We start from the raw sequence: 20,832 nt of genomic DNA on the forward strand, positions 1-20,832 counted from the left end.
AGATCTATCAGCTTCACAAACTAAGCATTAGCTTAATCACAGTAGATTTTGTTGGCATTCGATGGATACTTCGGGTATTTTGAATAAACTCCTGGATAGGAGGGTGAATTTATTGCATTTGTTAAACACGTATCCTGAAAAAATCGTAATTCATTGAGAGAATTTGACCGTCTTTTAATTAGTGGAAAGCTGTTTTTTGTTCCTTTAAGGAATGTGAGCTTAGCTTGCAAATGATCAAAATTGCCAACCCAATATTGTGAACAAAATTAATAAAATTTTAGAGTCAAACCTTTAACAAAGAGAGTGAATTTTCAATTGGAAAAGAATTCTCTGATTAAGTGAACCACATGATGAATGCAGCCATTGAGATGACACCCTTTGCATAGGACAGCAGAATAGACAGAGCTGATGAAAGGAAATAAGCTGAATTTATATAGCAACGCCATCCATGAGTGCAGGATGCCCTTAATCACATTTCAGAATTAAGTAATTTTGAAATGATTGTATTATTGCAAAATGGGAGAACTGACAATCGGTTTGCAAATAGCAGCACACAGAAGCTGTCATAAGTCACATAACTAGATAATCTGTTGCAGTGCTGGTTGAAGGATAACTTTTAGCTTTTAAGAACTTTCATGCTGATCTTTGCAAAATGCCCTGAGATTTTGTGTGTCTAATTCAGAGAGCAGCCAGGGCCTCAGTTTAACATTTCATCCTCAACAATAGTGCAGCATACTTTATTATGTGCTGCAATGTCTACACTGCAGCTTCCTAGAGGTAAGAGTGATAACACTGAGCCAAGGCTAACAGGTTTAATCAGTAACTGAAGAATCAGTTTTGTAAGATTAAATATTAAATATTTCTCTTACAAATTTTCATATCTTTTATATTGAAAATTTAACTAATGTTTAAATTTTTTTTTAACTTCATTTGCAGTACTTGAGTGTGTAAGATATATGGTTGAGTCGGTGCTGATTACTTCTGTGATAGACCAAGCCTATTTGCCAAACTCAAGAGCACAGGTTGGCAGCAGAATGAGGAATTCCAATGATGAACCAGTAAGCAAACACACACTATTGTGTTATAGAGTGTGATTTATATATATTTTAATAACAATTACTTTGTCTGAAGAGTGTAACAATTAACTTGGAGATATTTCAGGAGCCATGGTGATTTATTATAAAACAGTGTGAGAGAGTTAGCTCAGGGTTAATGGGTTTTTGTGTACATTAGGAAGGTTTATGATTGAGTGAGGTAAAAAAAATTGATCATCAGAGTTTTTGTTGGAAATTTCTGGACTTGTTTTTGGTTAAGCCTAGAGGAAATACCTGTAGCTTGAAAACTAAAGTTCTTTTTATTTTCAGTCTGAGTCAGTTTTGCAGAAGTTCTTGGATGAAGATGGATGCATGAAGCAGTGCTCCTAAGAAAGAGAGGGTCAAGAACAACAGCTTAGCCTAGAATCAGGGCTTTAGGAGTCCGAGATTAGACATTCCTGGATAAAATCTTGAATGGATTATTTGAAGCTCATGTGAATGACGCTCCAGGAAAAGGCTATTCAATCCAACATTTGTGTAAAAATAATATTAAAATAAAAACTTGATATTCTTCAGAATCATCAGTTTTCAAGTAGTCTTCTCTTCAGGCTCCCTACCCCATTTGCTGTGCCCAGAAATCACTCCATTGATTCCTTTTGCTGGGGGGGAATAGCCTTCCACTTTTGTTACTTGGAACTATATCACTGTTCTTATCACTGTTTAAAGTCCTGGAACTCCCTCCCTCACAGCATTGTAGCAGTTGGACTGTAGCAGTTCAAGAGGTTAACTGAGCTGAGCTGAGCTGCTTAAGTCATGGACCCCATTACAGAGGACCTCTGTGATCACCATCAACAGCAGCAGAGTCACTTTGAGTTAATTAGAGTTGATTAAAATTTGTTTCAATGGCTGTAAGCTTCAGGTCAAAGTTTCTAACTGTACACAGGCAAATGTTTTAAATAGCTGTGGGAGAATATATTGAATAATAATGTGCTTTCCTTATTTTCTTTTTAAGCAGAGGATTGTTCAGAAATGTCTGTTGATAGCACATTCTTAAACCTGAAATCAGTTTTGCTAATTTCATTGTCTGTATTGTTCATCAAAATACCTCTTCCTGACTCTCCAGTTGTAATATTTTACAGGTAGAGTACAGTCCTCGTGCTGTGTTTCGATCTGCAGCTGCTACGGGAAAGAAGTTGCTTCTGACCAGGAAGCAATCTTTCGTTGGACGGTGCTGCCATGTGTGCTCTCCAATAAGCAGGGTAATTGTACTGATGCATATTAAGCATTTGTCCTTCTAAATGTTTATTGTCTATTATGTATAATTTGGTTAATACTTATGTAATGAATATAGCATATATTTGGCTCCATTATTTAATGAAGAGTCATTATAGTATCGAAATAGACCCTTCGGTCCAACTCGTCCATGCCGACCATATATCCTAAGTTAATCTCGTCCCATTTGCCAGCATTTAGCCCATATCCCTCTAAACTCTTCCTACTTATGTACTCATCCTGATCCTTCCACTTGTTGTAATTGTACCAGCCCCTACTACTTCCTCTGACAGCTTATTCTATATGTGCATCACCCTCTGTGTGAAAAGTTGACCCTTCGGTCCCTTAAAAATCTTGCCCCTCTCACCTTAAACCCATGCCCTCTACATTTAGATTCCCGTACCCTGGGAAAAAGACCTTGGCTATTCACCCTATCCATGCCTCTCATGATTTTACAAATGTAACCCCTCAGCCTCTGACCCTCCAGGGAAAACAGTCCCAGCCTATTCAGCCACTCCCTATAGCTCAAACCCTCCAATCCCAGCAACATTCTTGTACATCTTTTCTGAACTGTTTCAAGTTTAACAACATTCTTCCTATAGCCGGGACTCCAGAATTGAATGCACTATTCCAAAATGTCCTGCACAGCTGCAACATGAAATCCCAACTCCTGTACTTAATGCACTGAACACAAGAGCAAGCGCTCCAAATGTCGTCTTCACTACCTTGTCAACTTGCAACTCCACCTTCATGAAACTATGAGCCTCCACCCCTTGGTCTGTCTGTTCGGCCACACGCCCTAGGGTCTTACCATTAAGTCCTGCCCTGATTTGCCTTAACAAAATGCAGCACCTCACATTTATCCAAATTAAACTCCATCTGCCACTTCTCAGCCCATCTGATCCAGGTTCCATTGTACTCTGAATCAACCTTCTTCACTATCCCTATCTCTCCATGCTTCCGGCTCACTGCCTTTATTCCTGATGAAGGCTTTTGCCCGAAACGTCGATTTCGCTGCTTGTTGGCTGCTGCCTGAACTGCTGTGCTCTTCCAGCACCACTGATCCAGAATCTGGTTTCCAGCATCTGCAGTCATTGTTTTTACCTCGTTATCTGCAACCTACTAACCATTCCTCCTATATTCACAGCCACGTCATTTATATAAATGACTAAAAGTGGACTCAGCACCAACCCTTACGGCACATTGCTGATCATGGGTTTTCAGTCTGAAAAACAACCCTCCACCACCACCCTCTGTTTCATATCTAACATTCTATAAAATTGGCTAGCTCTCCCTTGATTACATCTGATTTAACCTTGCTAACAAGTCAACCATACGGAACCTCATTGAACATCTTACTAAAGTCCACATAGATAGTGCCCACCGCTCGGCCTTCATCAGTCTTCTTTGTCACTTTTTCAAAAACTCCATCAAGTTAGTGAGTCACAATTTCCCACGCACAAAGCGACGTTGACTCTCCCTGATCAGTTCTTGCCTTTCCAAATACATGTAAATCTTGTCCCGCAGAATCCCGTGCAACAACTTACCCACCACTGACGTAAAATTCACCAGACTAGAGTTCCCTGGCTATTCCTTACCACCTTTCTTTAAAAAAATGCCACCACATTAGCCAACCTCCAATCTTTTGGCACCTCACCCGTGGCTATTGTTGATGCAAGTATCACCACAAAGGACCCAGCAATCCCTTTCCTGCCTTCCATTCAGATGTTTAATTATGAGCCACTAAATTTTAGGTAATTTTTTGTAACCACTAAGGCAGAATTAATCTTTCAAATTTATTGACTTTCTAGGTTTCTTTTGTTATTGCAGAGCAGAATTCCAAAGGGGGAATTGGGAAATGAGAATACAGTTTTTTTTTGTATTTCTATATCTTAGAGGCTTCATATCAATAATCAAGGAAAAATGTTTCTACCTATCAAAATAGTCTACAGAACGGGAGTGAAACAAATAATAAAGCTATGAATAACCAAATAGTACAGGAAAAGTTCCTGTAGGTTAAACATGTTTTTTTTAGAAAGTTAGAAGGAGTCCATGGCAATAAGTCAGAACATAATAGATCTAGGAGCAGGAACAGGCCTTCTGGCCCTTCAAGCTTGCTCCACCATTCAATAAGATTATAGCTGATCTTTTTTTGGCCTCCACTTACCTGCCCTCTCACTGTCTCCCTTAATTCCTTCATTGTTCACAAAAAATCAATCTTAGCTTTAAAAACATTTACTGAAGTAGCGTTATCTACTTCACTGGGCAGGGAATTCCATAGATTCACAACCCTCTGAGTGAAGAAGTTCCTTCTCAATCCAGTCCTAAATCTGTTCCCCGTAATTTTGAGGCTATGCCCTCTTGTCCTCGCTTCATCTGCCACTGAAAACGTTCTCCCTGTGTCTATCTTATCTATTCCCTTCATAATTTTATATATTTCTAGAAGATCCCCCTCCCCCCTGCATTCTTCTAAATTCCAATGAATATAATCCCAGTCTACTCAGTGTCCCCTTATAAGCCAACCTCCTCAACTCCGGAATCAACCTAGTGAATCTCCTCTGAACCCCCTTCAGTGCCAATACATCTTTTCTTAAGTAAGGAGGCCAAAACTGCACATAGTACTCTAGGTGTGGCATCACCAGCACCCTGTACAGCTGCAACATAACCTTCCTGCTTTTAAATGCAATCTCTGTAACAATAAAGGACAACATTCCATTTAACTTCCTAATTACCTCTTGTACCTGCTTGATTCATGCACAAGGACACCCAGATCCCTCTGCACAGCAGCATGCTGTAACTTCTTACTGTTCAAGTAGTAGTCTTTTTTTACTATTATTCCTATCAAAATTGATGTCTTCACATTTATTAACATCGTATTCCATCTGGCAAACTTTTGCCCACTCACTTAAAGTATCTATGTTCCTCTGCAAAGTTTCACAGTCCTCTACACACTTTGCTCTGCCACTCATCTTAGTATCATCTGCAAATTTTGACACATTACACATGATCCTCAACTCCAAATCATCTATGTAAATTGTGAATAATTGTGGTCCCAACACTGATCCCTGAGGCACACCACTAGTTACTGATTGCCAACCGGAATAACACTCATTTATCCCCAATCTTTGCTTCCTGTTAGTTACGGCAGCATCCAAGGAACAGGAAATTCGACGTTTCGGGCCAGAGCCCTTCATCAGGAAGGACTGATGAAGGGGTCTGGCCCGAAACGTCGAATTTCCTGTTCCTTGGATGCTGCCTGACCTGCTGTGCTTTAACCAGCAACACATTTTCAGCTCTGATCTCCAGCATCTGCAGACCTCACTTTTTACTTCCTGTTAGTTAACCAATCCTCTATCCAGGCTAATACTTTACCCATAATGCCATGCATTTTTAGCTTATGCAGCAACCTCATGTGTGGCACCTTGTCGAAGGCATTTTGGAAATCTAGATGCACCACATCTACTGGGTGCCTGTTGTCCACATTGCTTGCAATGTCTTCATAGAATTCCAAAAGATTAGTTAAACATGACCTGCCCTTCATGAACCTTAATCAAGGTTAAAAGAATCTGAAAGAAGGGAAACTAAAGTTGAGACGTACCAATTGGAACATGCAGAACTGCAGTACATTTAGTGCTGGAGTGATAGATTTGAACAGAATCATAGAGTGTTTGCAGCAGAAAAAGAGGCAATTTCTGACATAAGAAGTATAAAGAAGAGCTGCTTTATTGGAACGGTAGGGGAAAGGGAAAGGATAGGAGAGCTGTTGAGAATCGGGGCAGACTTTTGGAAGGGCCATCAAATCCTTGGCAAATGTATAAGGTGTGGTGAACTTTATGTTCTTATTCTCTGCTTGTTGATTTATCAGCTATTTATTTAAGATGTGGAGAGCATAGAACATAAAACATTACAGTGCAGTCCAGGCCCTTCGGCCCTCAATGTTGCGCCGACCTGTGAAATCAATCTGAAGCCCATCTAACCTGAACTAATCCATTCTCATCCATAAACATATCCAATGACCATTTCAATGCCCTTAAAATTGTCACGTCTATTCCTGTTCCACTCCCCTACTACTCGCTGCGTAAAGAAACAACCTCTGATCTCTGTCCTACATATTTAAAGCTATATCCCCTATTAAAGCTATTGCCATCCGAAGAAAAAAGGCTGTCGCTGTCCACCCTATGTAACCCTCTGATTATCTTAAATTGCCCAATTAAGTCACCTCTCAACCTTCTTCTCTCTAATGAAAACAGCCTCCAGTCCCTCAGTCTTTCCTCATAAGACCTTCCCTCCAAATTTCTGATGAAGGGCTTTTGCCTGAAACATCGATTTTCCTGCTCCTCAGACGCTGCCCTACCTGCTGTGCTTTTCCAGCACCATTCTGATCTAGACTTTTGCCTTCCCTCCAAATCAGGCAACGTCCTAGTAAATCTCCTCTGAAACCTTTCCAAAGCTTCCATATCCTTCCTATAATATGGTGACCAGGACTATACACAGTTCTCCAAGTGTGGCCACGCCAGAGTTTTGTACCACTGTAACATGACATCACGGTTCCGAAACACAATTCCTCTACCAATAAAAGCTAACACACCGTATGCCTTCTTAACAACCCTATCAACCTGGGTGGTAACTTTCAAGGATCTATGTACCTGGACCCCGAGATCTCTCTGCTCATCTACACTACCAAGAATCTTACCATTAGCCCAGTACTCTGTATTCCTGTTGCTCCTTCCAAAGTGAATCACCTCACACTTCTCTGCATTAAACTCCATTTGCCCCCTCTCAGTCAGCTCTGCAGCTTATCTATATCCTTCTGTAACCTGCAAAATCCACAACTCTACACCCTCAGTGTCATCCACAAATTTACTAACCCAGCCTTCTATGCTCTCCTCTCAATCATTTATAAAAATGACAAAACAGCAGTGACCCCAAAACAAATCTTTGCGGTACACCACTAGTAACTAAACTCCAGGATGAATATTTCCCATCAACCACCACCCCCTGTCATCTTTTCGCTAGCCAGTTTCTGATCCAAACCACTGAATCAACCTCAATCACATGCTTCCGTATTTTGTGCAATATTCTACAATGGGAAACTTTATCAAACACCTTACTGAAATCAATGTTTTTGGTTTAAACATTTTTTCTTGTTTTTTTTATTTTCAACCTCTGATGTAAAAAGCAGAAGCAGGAAATTGAAGGCTTAATCTTCTGTCTTATGGCTTTCTGCAGATTTTGTGTTTGCCAAGATAAGTAATAGTTGAGATAATGGATAGGCAGTTTCTGCAACTTGTATGTAGAGATACAGCTGTGGTGCATTCTAAGTTAAAGCATTGCTTAAACTACCCATATTTTTCCTAGAAATTTTATTTTCCCTCTTTCTTGTCTGATCAAATTGACTCCTTGCTATTGTATTAATCCAAACACTTTGGAAATTCTTGCACAGACTACTATTATTCCTATTCAAACCATGGGAATCTTAGCAGGCTGCTCAGCCAACATCATAATTTTGTTTTTGCTTAATGTCCACACGTACACAATTACAGCAGATTTTGGTGAATATCTCTGGGAGTCCTGATGATTTTCAGTTCCCTAATCTAAGGAAATGAACAAAATTTATAATGTTCGTGACACCTGGCTGAAATTGGGTAATTCATCGCAGACCAGCTTAGAAATCCCTTTTCTGGTTATGATTGACAAAATGCCCTCTTTCTTGTTTAGAGCTATTTTTGTTACTGTCTGTCTGAGATTGTTAGTTTATTAACGAAATTATGGAATATTTGAGAAAGCTGGGCTTGTTTCATTTAGAATGCTTATAGAGGAGATGTTTTGTATCAGAGGAGTGTCTGGATTCCAACCCAGGTCAGAGGTGAAAGGCTAATGAGTTTAACCCAATCTGATCACTATGTTTTAACTCACTATTCAGAATTTTCATGCTGCAGTTACAAGAAGTCACTTTATTTTTGGTGATTGAACAATGTGGTTTTAATATTTCTGAACATAATGCAAAATCATGACTTCAGTCTTTTATTCTTTGCTACCCAGGATAAACTTTTCAATACCAGCATCCCTTCTCAGGGACTACGGAATGTAATTTATATTAATGAAACGCACACCAGGTATGATCTGTATCTGTCATGAAAATTAACCAAACAAAAAATGGAGAATGACTTTTTTCTTTTAATAAATAGATTATAAGCTATACTGATCCAACTTACATAATCTGAGAGGAATCATTAGAATTCCCACACTGCAGATAGAGGCCATTTGGCTCATCGAGTCTGCACTGATCCTCCAAAGAGCATTCCAACTTATCCCTGTAACCCACGTATTCCATAGTTAACCTGGTCTGTACATCCCATAACACTATGAGGTAATTTACCATGCCCAGTTCACCTAGCCTGCACATCTTTGGACTGTGGAAGGAAACTGGAGCACCTGAAGGAAACCCGTGCAGACAGGGGGAGAACGCGCAAACTCTACAGTCGCCCAAGGCTGGAATCAAACCCAGGTCCCTGGTACTGTGAATTAGCAGTGCTAATCTGGACTGATATGACACCTTTGCATAAAACATTCATTTAGTTAAATTTTGTAGACTAATCTTAATGTTGCTTCATTCCATTTTTACAGAACTCCTTCTCAGATTATACTACTTGAAAGATTGTGTGAGAGTAGTTAGATGCAACTCATGTCTTTTAGTGTATGTTAAGATACTACATGTAGCTTGTTTATAATTGTGGAACTTAGCCCTCTGTACAGTGAAAAATTAAATGGTTATCTTGAATCAGATTTTACACTTTGTTGACAGTACTGAGAAAAATGTACATAGCATTGTTAAATGTTCATGTTACTTAAGATTTGAAGCTCATTGAAAGCACAACCAAATTGAATTGAACAACAAGCATCAAATTAAGCTTGCTTGAGTTGATCAGCAGGTGCCAACTTGTTTGTTGGAAAAAGCATAAATGATTTCTCTCTCACACTGTTGAATCTTTCACTTGGATGATTCAGCAGCTTAAGTCAAGGCACATTTTTAAGAGACATTTTTAGAGCAGCACAGTGACTCAGTGGTTAGCACTTCTGCCTCACAGCACCAGGGATTTGGATTCAAATCCAACCTTAGGTAATTGACTTTGTGGAGTTTGCACCGGGTACTCCGGTTTCCTCCAACAGTCCAAAGATGTGCAGTTTACGTGGATTGGCCAAGTTGTCTATAGTTTCTAGTGATGTTCAGGCCAGATGGATTGGTCATGGTAAATGCGGGGACAGGGGAATAGGCTAGGGGATTGGATTTGCTGGAATGCTGTTCGAGAGAGAGTGCAGAATAGAGGGATCGAACAACCTCTTTCTGTGCTGTAGGACATGTGACATATGAGCTTCTCAGTAATGTTTGTCAGGTTATCCTAAATATACAAATAATATGATGAGTTTACATCTTTGATTGCCACAGTTATCTGATGCAACCCTATGAAGGTGGCATCATTTGGGAGGCTCTGCAATTTCTAGGCAGGTGCATTACATGGCATCCCAGCCAGTGTGATTATTGTCGAATATTTCCTCACGGCCAGCTGAGAATAATGCTATCATAGGTCTGAAAATAGATTTCTTGTGCACCAACATTATAAAGGGGAAATGGTGTGTGTTGCATTGGGAATGAAGAGAACAGACAAATAAACCAACTATGGAGGAGGAAACAAAAATCACGAATTGCACCAAACAACTGTCATGTATTTTTTGCCATCACTTAAAAGTATGTAAGGTGAAAAGTATTTCTTTAACAATTATAGTTCAGCAGTATTTTCATTATTTTTCCTGTTGTTAAATCAATTTCAAATCGTTGTGAGGCCATCAAGAAAAAAATGCTTTATGTTGAAAGTGTGAGCTCTGGTGTACTTACTATGGGGCAGTGATTGAAATTATTCAGCATTTGCCATGTCTTTATTTGGTGATTTTAGATATCGAGGCTGGCTGGCACGGCGTCTCTGCTATGTCTTGTTTATTCAGGAACGAGATGTGCATCATGATATGTTTTCAAGGAATGTGATTGAGAATGTTTTGAACAACGACAGGTATGAAAAACTGAGCTGCTTTGATTTACCAGCTGTTTTTTGTAAAAGATTTTCTTGAAGTTAAATAATATCATGAAGACTTGTCACTTTCACTATCTAGATAACAGGATTGATGATAATAAAATAAACCCTTCAATGTTTTTGGTGCTGTCTGAACCCCTAACCGAGAGAACCACTTGAGTTGGACGTGGAATATTCAGTCAGTATCATGCTTTTTTCCAAGGATGAGCACCTCCAAGTCAGTTTTCTAGCCAGCTCAAAGTTATGCTTCTATTTCCAAAGAATGCACAAGTGTCATTAAGGTCATCTGGGTCAGAGAAAAAGAGAGATTTCATTTCAAATAGAGTCATGTATGACCACAGTGGACTGCTGGAAGTTTATACCCGTTGTCACTTTATTTTATAAATTGGGAGTCTACTTGAAATAATATATATTTGGAACTAGCTTTTAAATAATTTAATGCAAGATTACCGATCCTTCAATGGTTCTGTCAGTACATTTTAGATAATAGCACAATGATGATTAGCGAAACTGGGGTAGTCACTGGCATGTCACTTTATCGGCTATGGTCAACTAGCATGATGATTATATACTTAAACAAGTATGAAATCTTGGGTGGATTTCTGTCATGTGAAGAATCAAAATCCCAAAATAGCTCCTGCTGTTGTTTTAAATTGGATAAGCAGTGAATTATACCAAAGAAACTGCTGGTGAGTTCCAACAGTTTGCCACAGTTCCTACAAAAGAGTGATCATGAGGAATCGTGGTTTTAATTCTGCCTGTATTGAAAGTGGCAGCATGATTTGAAAATTTGGGGGGGGGGGGGGGCAGGAAAAATGGATGGCAAAATCTTAGGCCCAATGCAGTCACAGTCCATTCTCAAACAAAAAGGTCAAGAATTTTGCTCAAGACCACAAAGAATGTTCTCATAAACACAAATAGTTTATAGGTATGATTTATTTTGTTTTAACATTTTCATCCTGTTTCACTAAACATGATGTGGAGGTGCTGGTGTTGGACTGGGGTGGACAAAATCAGCTGTCACAAGACATCAGGTTATAGTCCAACAGATTTATTTGAAGTCACAAGCACTGCCCTTTTGTTTTTCTTTCAGTTGTTTGTACGCTTCTTTGCAGTAGTCCATTCCGTTCTGTACGACAAAGGTTCCTCCTTTGTCTGCTGGTTTGATGACGATGCTGTGGTTAGTCTTGAGAATATGGATAGCAATGCATTGTACTTGGGTGACGTCTGAACTATCTTTTGAGCACAGCTGATAAATTTGACATTGACATATCTTCTGACAGCTTGGGCATACATGTTGAATCTAAGGCAGCGGCCTTCCAGAGGAGTCTAGTTTGACTGTTTTCTCTTTGGTTACTGCATGTCAGATCTGACAAAGGAGCAGCACTGTCAAATGTTTTGATTTCAACTAAACCAGTTGGACTATAACCTGGTGTCATAGAGTCCTACAGCATGGAGACACGCCCTTTGGCTCAAACTGATCCATGCCGACCAAAATGTCCATCAATGCTAATTCCATACACCTACACTTGGTCCATATCCTTCTAAATCTTTCCTATCCGTATATTTGTCCAAATGCTTTTTAAAATGTTGCTAATGCAGCCACCTGAACCACTTCTGCTGGCAGCTCATTCCATATGCATACCAACCTCTGTGTAACAAAGTTGCCCCTCAGGTTCCCTTTTATTCTTTACCCTCTAATCTTAAACTGATGCCCTGTAGTCCTTGATTCCCAACCTTGGGTTGTGTGACTTCAGACTTTTTTCACTAAAGAATACACTACCAGACAATGAAATAACTAGGTAGAGAATTTGTATTTATGTTTGATTAATTTTGTATACATCTCCCAAACACGGGTATAGTTGCAGGAAGATGCTGTCATCTTACTGCATATCAGATTGCAACAGAATAAAGCAAAATAAAGTAACAGTGGTCTGTGTTTGGAGCATTGACCTTATTAAGGAAGGCACATTTGGGATCAATCAACGAGGTAGGTGCAGCTCACAAAAGAGGTAGGATCCCAGTTTAATTCATCAAAATGAGGTTCATGCTTGTTTCAGGTTTAGCCCGCTAGCTGTCTACTTCGACACCCATGCAATGATCCCCATAAGTTACATAATCTCACCAGATAGCTGCTTAAAATTCCCCTCCCCTTCCTCCAGGTGCTGATCCATATTGAAGTAGGATTCAGTGGATGCCAGCAACCCTCCTAGATTAGGCAGAATCCCATTCTTTACAGGTGAGCATTCACATTTTGGGTATTTTTGTCATGAGACCACCAAAATTCAATCGTTAGCCAAGCTAGAAATAACGGGTTATAGTTCATTGTTTTTCCGTCTGGGGTAAGGTTAATCGTGAAGTTCCTCAGGCCCATGTTAGGTGTTCCTGATAAATATTAGTAACCTAGATCTTTGTATACAGGGCACAATTTCAAAATTTGCAGATGATACAGAACTTCAAGTTGTGGTGAATTATGGGAAAGATAATGTAGAACTTCAAAAAAGGGCATAAACAGTTTGGTTGAACGTGTGGACAAATGGCAGATAAAATTTGATTCAGAGAATTGAGAAGTAATTTATTTTAGTTGAACGAATGTAGAAGTACAATATAAAGCAAAGGGCACAATTCTAAAGTATATATACATTATAGAAAGAAAGGATTGATGGTGGCAGTTCAGGCTGAAAGTGATTAATAAATAAAACATATGTCATCTTGGGTGTTTTCAATAGTGGCATAATGTATAAAAGAAAACTATAGAAAATACTGGTTTGACCTCAGCTGGAGAATTATGTCCTGTTCTGGGCACTATGCTTCAGGAAGCATATGAAGGTTTTAAAAAAGTGCAGAGAAAGTACCAAGAATGGTTCCAGAATTGAGGAACTTCAGCTATTTAGGTTGGAGAAGTTGGAATTGGTCTTGGAAAAAGTTGGGAGGTGATCTCGAATATAAGAAATAGGAGCAGAAGCACACCTCAAACCTGTCCTACTGCTCAGAAGATCATAGCTGGTTTCCCCAGGTTTAAACTCCTCTTTCATGCCAGATCATCATTGTTCTCAACTCCCCAATATTTCAAATAGCCATCAACCTCCTCTTCAAATTCTTTCAGTTATCTCACCTCCATAACTCTCTGGTTAGAGAATTCCTAGCATTCACTACCCTCTGAAAAAAATGTCTTCAGTTTTAAATGAGTGCCCTTTTTTTTCAGTGACTATATCCCTTATTTCATAATTCCCTCACTGGTGAAAATATCTTCTCTGCACTTAGCTTGTTAAGCCTCTTCAGAATCTTGTATCTTTCAATAAGATCACCCTTCATTCTTCTGAACTGTAATCAATAAAAGCCTAACCATTTTAGCAGTCTTGACTACTCAGTCGCTTCAGACCAGTAATGAACCTAGCGAATCTCTTTTGAACTGCCTCTGCCACTATATCCTTTCTTAAATACAGGACCCAAAATTGTACAATGTACATCAGTTACAGCCTCACCAACAATCTGTACAGTAATAACAGGACATCTCTGTTTTTAAACCACAGCTCTCCAGCAATGAACGCCAAAATTCCATTTGCCAACTAGAATGTTGTCAGGGCTGATAGCCTTTTTTATATTCAATGACTAGTGATCTCTTATCATCACATGAAGTGAATCAAATTGTCTGACATCTAGGATGATAGAGGCCTCAAGCAGAGGCAGCAATGTGTTGTTCACTCAGCACTTCTGGCTCAAGGTGGTTGCAAATGCCCCCCTTCAAATACTTTGTCTTTTGCTCTGGTGTGCTGGGCTCTGTCGATCACAGAGGATACGATGTTTTTGGAGTGTTCTTCTCTTTATAGTTATGTAATTGTTCACTACCAGTCCAAACTGGGATGTGCCAGGACTGCAGAGCTGGGATCTGATCTAGACAACATCTGAGGAGAGATAAAAAAGCAGAGTTTAAATGTCAGGTTGATGGCTTTCATCACACCCAGGCAAAGTTAGTTCTGTGATGATTTCAAACAAGTGCAATTGAAAAAGATGAATGAAAAACAGAAAGGGAAATCTGTGATAAAGTGGAAGATTAAGTGATACAAAACAGGGCTAAGCAATGTGGTAATGGGGCAAATAAAAGAAACAAAAGATGTGCACAGGAGAGGTGTGAATGGCAGAATGAAGAGCAGCTACTGTAAGAAACAAAGAGAAGAGAAAGAGTAACGTCAAATAATGAAAAGAAAAGGAAACAAGATGCAGACATCGTGGGGAAAGGGTGAGGGAGAATGGAGGGGAGGAGGCAGTTCCTGGAAGGAGTGAGCGGGTAGGTGTAGATGGAACCCAGAGAAAGAATGACAGGCAGACAAGAGGATGGATGATATTTTCTCAGAGAGGAAGAAAGGCTGCTAATGGGGACCATCAGTGGGTGAAAATGGGTCAGCTATACTGAAGGCAGCCCCCCTCATGAAGGCTGAAGGGTTCTCAAATGAGATTCTGTTCTACCTTGCGCTGAGTTTCATTGGAGCACTGCAGCAAGTTGAGGCAGAAATGTTCGCCAGGGAACAGGGTGATGTGTTAAAATGGCAGGCAACTGGAAGCTAAGGGTCATTTTTGTACACAGGCGTTCCACAAAGTGGTTGCCCAGTCTATGTTTCATCTCCTTAGTGTAGAGGAGACCGCATTGTGAGCAGCAAATACAGTAAACTAGATTGATTGAAGTGCAGGTAAGCCGATAGAAAGATGGTCTTCAGCTTTCGATATTGAGGAGGTGGAAGGTGAACAAGCGATTGCACAGGAAGTTGTTGTGGGGAGGTATTGAGAATGGAGGAGGAGTGAACCAGGGTGTTCTGGACAGAGCAGTGCCTGCCAAATACTGACAAAGGCAAGGAGGTGAATATGTGTCTGGTAGTGGCATCCCACTGGTGAAATGAGAGGAGTGCAGGAAATGGGTCAGACATGGCTAAGGTCCCCATCAACTTCAATGGTGGCAAATCCTCAGTTAAGGTAAAAGTTGGATATTTCTGAGGCCCCTCTGCAGACAGTGGCTTCATCAGAACAGATGTGATAGAGAAACTGGGAGAATGGAATGGAATGGAGACTTTACAGGAAGCAGAGTTTAAGGATGTACAGTCCAATAACTGAGAGAGTCTGATTCGAAGTGGATATCGATGACCAGCCTATCTCCAGAAACAGAGATGTCAAGAGATGGAGCAGTCAGAGATGGACCAGTGAAGGTGAGAGCAGGGTAGAAACTTGAAGTGAAATTGATAAATTTTTCAAATTCCAAATGGGTGAAGGAAGCTGCACCGATGTTGTCATTGATGCACTGGAGAAAGAGTTCTAGCTGAGGTCTGGAATAGTACTGAAACAAAGAATGTTTCATGTACCCCACAAAGCGACTGACATAACTGCAGGCCATGCAGATACTCATGGCCACCCTTTGATCTGATGAAAGAGAGTGAAGTTAAAGGCGAAGTTATTCAAAGTGAGGACAAACTTGGCCAGGCAGAGGAGGGTGGTGGCGGGTAGGGACGGTTCAGGCCTTCTTTCTAAGAAGAAGTGGAGAGCTCTAAGATTGTCCTGATGGGGGAATGTGCATATCGAGGAATTGCTCATTCTGAAACTAATGTAAAGGTCAGAAGAATCGTGAATGTAAGTGGGAAGGGACTGGGCAAGTGGAGAAAAAAAGTCAAGCTGAGGTAGAAACAAAGTATTCCGCAAACCAGTCACACAATCTGCATTTGACCTACCCAATATAGAACCGATTGCATTGTGAGCAGCGAATACAATATATAAATTGAAAGAAATACAGGTTATCACTTTACATCCAGAAGCCATGGAAGGTAGGGAAAGGTGGAGGAGGTTAAAGGGTACTTACATTGAAATATACTATGGGAAGGAAGGGGGTGTAATGGGGTGTTTAAGGAATGACCAGACTGTGGAGGGACTGTTCCATTTGGAATGCTGAGATTAGAGTAAAGGGGAAGCTGTGTTTGGTAATAGCATCATTCTGAAGGTAGCCGAGCTGAATATGGAACGTGGGGACAAGGGGAACCTTGGAGGGAAAAGAGCAGAAATGCAATAAATAGAATGCCAGATGCAGAGCCCTGTCAAATATATTGAGGGGAATCCTCAGTTAGGAAAATTGAAGACACATCAGAAACATTGGTATGGAAGTCTAAGTCATGGCATGATGGCTCAGTGGTTAACACTGCTACCTCACAGTGCTGGGGACCTGGGTTCAATTCCAGCCTTGGGTGACTGAATGTGTGGAGTTTGCACATTCTCCCTGTGTCTGTGTGGGTTTCCACCAGGTGTTCTGGTTTCCTCCCACAGTCTAAAGATGTGCAAGTTAGGGGGATTGGCCACGCTAAATTACCAATAGTGTTCAGGGATGTGTAGGTGAGATGCATTAGCTGGGGGAAATGCAGGGTTACAGGAATGGAGTAAGGGGATGGGTCTGGGTGGGTTGCTGTTTGGGAGGTTGGTATGGACTTCTTGGGCAGAATGGCCTATTGGAATTCTATTAAAAGAAAAGGTAGAAGCTAGGAAAATGATGTTGTTATGGGAAGCAGTGTGTAAGGAAGTATAGTTGAAAAATGTGTTGCTGGAAAAGCACAGCAGGTCAGGCAGCATCCAAGGAGCAGGAGAATTGACGAAAAGTCAATTTTCCTGCTCCTTGGATGCTGCCTGACCTGCTGCGCTTTTCTAGCAACACATTTTTCAGCTCTGATCTCCAGCATCTGCAGTCCTCACTTTCTCCAAGGAAGTATAGTTGAACTGTCTGACTGTAGAAGTGGGCTTGAAGTGAATACTTGTTGATAACCTATCCTCAAATGGAAACTGAGAAGTCAAGGAACTGAAGAGTCGCAGAAAATTGGTGCAAAGGTGAGAGAGAGGAAGGGGTATTTGAAATTAAGTTGGTGATGTTTTCCAACAGACTCCAGTACCGATATCATCAATGTACAGTATTTGAAAAAGAGGTGAAGTTGGTTGAGGTGGGTGTGGAGAAGAGAAGGGAAGAAAGAGAGGTAGGAACAGAATGCCAAGGAACTCTGCAACCAAAAATGTTCTCAATATCCAACAAGATATCCAAATACTGTAGACTGTATTTGCAATGCAGTCAAAATGAAATTCATGAAATCTAAATGTAGCATTTGGCATTTGGATTTCTCAATATAATATGAGCATTAAAATTGCTTTTGTAGGGCTCAATCATGAGCATTAGCAATACCATTTTTAAAACAGTAGAGTTAGGCATTGTTACTTGAAAATATCCAGTTTTTAAAAAATTAATTCTGTAAACTTTCGATTAGAGTGCAAAAAGCTATTATGGAGACGGTAGCTGAAAGAATGCCTGTGGAAACTCTTGCCCAGCCAGACACCAAAGCTGTGAGTAAAGTAAAGAGAAAAGCTCGAGGAATCCTTCAGCAGATGGTGGCCAATATCTCACCTGTTGTGATCAGGTAATTGATGAGATTGTGACAAAACATTGCTTTTGCCAATTTTCTGTTGTAATTAATATAGATATTTTAAAAAATGGTCAAATTATCTGGATTAAATTTCCTGTCATATTGCATTGAAAGTGGCTATTTAGGTGTGCATCTGATCTGAAAGACTGCACCTTGACAATACAAACCACTGAAGTGGCAGCTCCTATCATTAAAGATTCAGGTATGGACCTCAAACTCAGCCAAGTGAACTAAGCTGACAAACAAGCTTTTAAGCTCTGAATTTTGGTAGAGATACCGTTCCTTTGGGCAGAGAGCTACTGGGTAGCAAACAGGTTGCTTCCCACCCTTTTGCTTTCATAGCTGTTAAACTGAAGGTAGAAATGGCTGCAACACAGTGCTTCATAGCAGTGTTATTTGATTTTTTAATTCTAATCTTGTCCTCCAGTATTTTCCTTTTTCCAGGAATGGTTTTCAAGGTCATGAGCTCATCAAACAGGTCAAACATGTTCTCCCATGTTCATCACAAATTCATGCCATTGTTACATTGTATTTTATTTCTTTTCGTACTTTTCTTCCTCTTGTGTTTCTTCTCTCCTCCCATCTACCCCTCTACCACCATATCATTTGATACTTGGAAGGTCATTGTGATACAAATTCCATTCATTGCACAAAATCGCAGTATTGCCAGCATAAGCGGAAAGCAAAGATCCTAATCCTGCTAGATTGTGTACTGTTCTCATCTGTTCCCTCAGAGAAAACAAATAGCTTTATAATCAGTAACCGCTAAGAGCTTCTTATAATTTATCAGAAGTTTGTTCAGATTTCTCTTGCTGGCTTGTTACATAAATGCATTGGGATTGGACTGTACAAAGGTCCCATTTCTGATCAGTGCTGCGTTAGTTGATCAGTCAGAACAGTCATAGAGGGTCTTAACTGTCCTGGAAGGCTGACTAACTACCCCAAATTTTATGGGACCACCCCAGATCAATTAAGGCTGTTTGTTCTTTTGAATGTTGTACATTCTGTAAACCTTATGACAGCCCACTTGTAAAACTTCAGCAGTAGCCCCCACCCTCTGCCATGCTGAGCTACAGCAGGAATCACCATCTTCCTCTTCCTCTCACCTCCCCTCTCCCTTCTGGCTATGTTTCATTTTCACAATAGAATATTTTTCATGCTCCAATCATTTAATATATACATTTTCCAATAGTAGCTGTATAGAACCGCTATTGATGTCACAAGATGTTTGCTTCAGGTTCTGTGCAGAGAAGAGAAATGCAAAGCCTAGTTTGCATCCAATAAACGTTTGCGTAAATAACCTATTTTGTTTTTTTAGATTGACAGGTTGGGTGTTGCTAAAACTGTTCAATGGCTTTTTTTGGAGCATTCAGATACACAAAGGGCAGCTGGAAATGGTTAAAAAAGCTGCAGCAGAGGTAAGCAATTACAAATAAGTGCAAACTTAATGAAGTGCAGTGTACTTGAGTGGGAAATTATATCTGCTTTGCTGGCTGGTTGCTAAGAGGAGAGTGAGAATGATGAGGGTAACTACCTGTTGTGTTGGGAAACACCTGGATCCTGTGCAGTGCCTTCTGATGAAGTGTTTACCTTAGCTCACTTGCTCTACGTGGAATCAATAGCAATTTAGCATGTTGTTGCTCAGGTATCCAGTTGGCATGAGTTTGCTGATGATACTGGAACAGTTCAAAGCTACTTACTGCTTGCTGAGCTTTAGCACCAATGGAGATAAGTAGTTCAGAAGCCTGACACAAGCCTCTGAATGGTTTCTTTGGATTCAGATGCCATGAAAAAGCCAAGCTTTAAGCTTGCTTTGAATGAACTCAGCCTTTTCTCATCTGGTACTTTTTCCGTAAAACTTTTGAACCTATAATACCTTCATCATAAAAATATCATTCAGAAAATACCAATGTATTAATTAGCAACAAGGTTCATTTCTCAAAAGTATCAAGTTTTAATTCCTAAATTATTGTCCTAAGGTCATGATTATGGTTATAATTAGAAGTGGGTTGCAAATAGACACAAAATTGAATGATGAGTTAACCAGGCATGCTTGTGACCCAAATACTTTTTATCTGATGTTAATTTAAGAGAAACCTTTGCTAGGAAGGAAGAAATTTAAGTAACTTGAAGAAATAAGAGGACTAATTGGAGGGTAATTAGTAGCATTTTTGTTTGAACCTTTATTTCTAAATAGTTAGACTCAGTATTATAATTTTTTGTCCAATTTACTAATTATTCCAGGAGTGAGTAGATATTTTTAATCAACCTGTTCAGACTTGATATGATGCATCTCTGGAGTTAGTGGGATTTGATTCTGGGCTTTCTTGCCCAGAGGTATGGACACTGTCATTTCATCATGAGAGCCCCTGCAGGAGTATATATGCTGGGGGAGACTTGAGTCATTTTGGCTGTCAATGATGCTGATTTGAACATCAAATTAAACATGATGTTCTTGTATAACATGCATTATTTTCCCTACCTTGTGACCTTCTCCATTGTGGAGAAAGTGAGGACTGCAGATGCTGGAGATCAGAGCTGAAAATGTGTTGCTGGAAAAGGTCAGGCAGCATCCAAGGAACAGGAGAATCGACGTTTTGGGCATAAGCCCTTCTTCAGGAATGAGGAACTTGTGTCCAGCAGGCTAAGATAAAAGGTAGGGAGGAGGGACTTGGGGGAGGGGCGATGGAGATGCGATAGATGGAGGGAGGTCAAGGTGAGGGTAATAGACCGGAGTGGGATGGGGGCGGAGAGGTCAGGAAGAAGATTGCAGGTTAGGAAGGCAATGCTGAGTTTGAGGGATTTGACTGAGACAAGGTGGGGGGAGGGGAAATGAGGAAACTGGAGAAATCTGAGTTCATCCCTTGTGGTTGGAGGGTTCCTAGGTGGAAGATGAGGTGCTCTTCCTCCAACCGTCGTGTTGTTATGGTCTGGCAATGGAGGAGTCCAAGGACCTGCATGTCCTTGGTGGAGTGGGAGGGGGAGTTGAAGTGTTGAGCCATG

General features: G+C 40.3%; 1 protein-coding gene across 3 annotated transcripts in view; it reads left to right on the plus strand.

The window, feature by feature from the left end:
- The window catches only part of gpam (glycerol-3-phosphate acyltransferase, mitochondrial), a 93,198-nt gene that overhangs the window by 38,005 nt on the left and 34,361 nt on the right, over positions 1-20,832 (plus strand). For 2 of the 3 annotated variants that reach the window (XM_060842137.1, XM_060842136.1), the window contains exons 3-8: positions 937-1,058; positions 2,174-2,293; positions 8,349-8,422; positions 10,259-10,372; positions 17,674-17,823; positions 19,148-19,247. In XM_060842137.1, coding sequence (XP_060698120.1) covers positions 957-1,058; positions 2,174-2,293; positions 8,349-8,422; positions 10,259-10,372; positions 17,674-17,823; positions 19,148-19,247 — 660 coding nt within the window. In that variant the 5' untranslated portion in view covers positions 937-956. Of the gene's footprint in view, positions 1-936; positions 1,059-2,173; positions 2,294-8,348; positions 8,423-10,258; positions 10,373-12,555; positions 12,633-17,673; positions 17,824-19,147; positions 19,248-20,832 lie in introns of those variants that run through there. The other variant, XM_060842138.1, reaches the window with a different exon arrangement.

This window comes from Hemiscyllium ocellatum, chromosome 22 (genome assembly GCF_020745735.1).
Source record: "Hemiscyllium ocellatum isolate sHemOce1 chromosome 22, sHemOce1.pat.X.cur, whole genome shotgun sequence".
Taxonomy (NCBI): Eukaryota; Metazoa; Chordata; class Chondrichthyes; order Orectolobiformes; family Hemiscylliidae; genus Hemiscyllium; species Hemiscyllium ocellatum.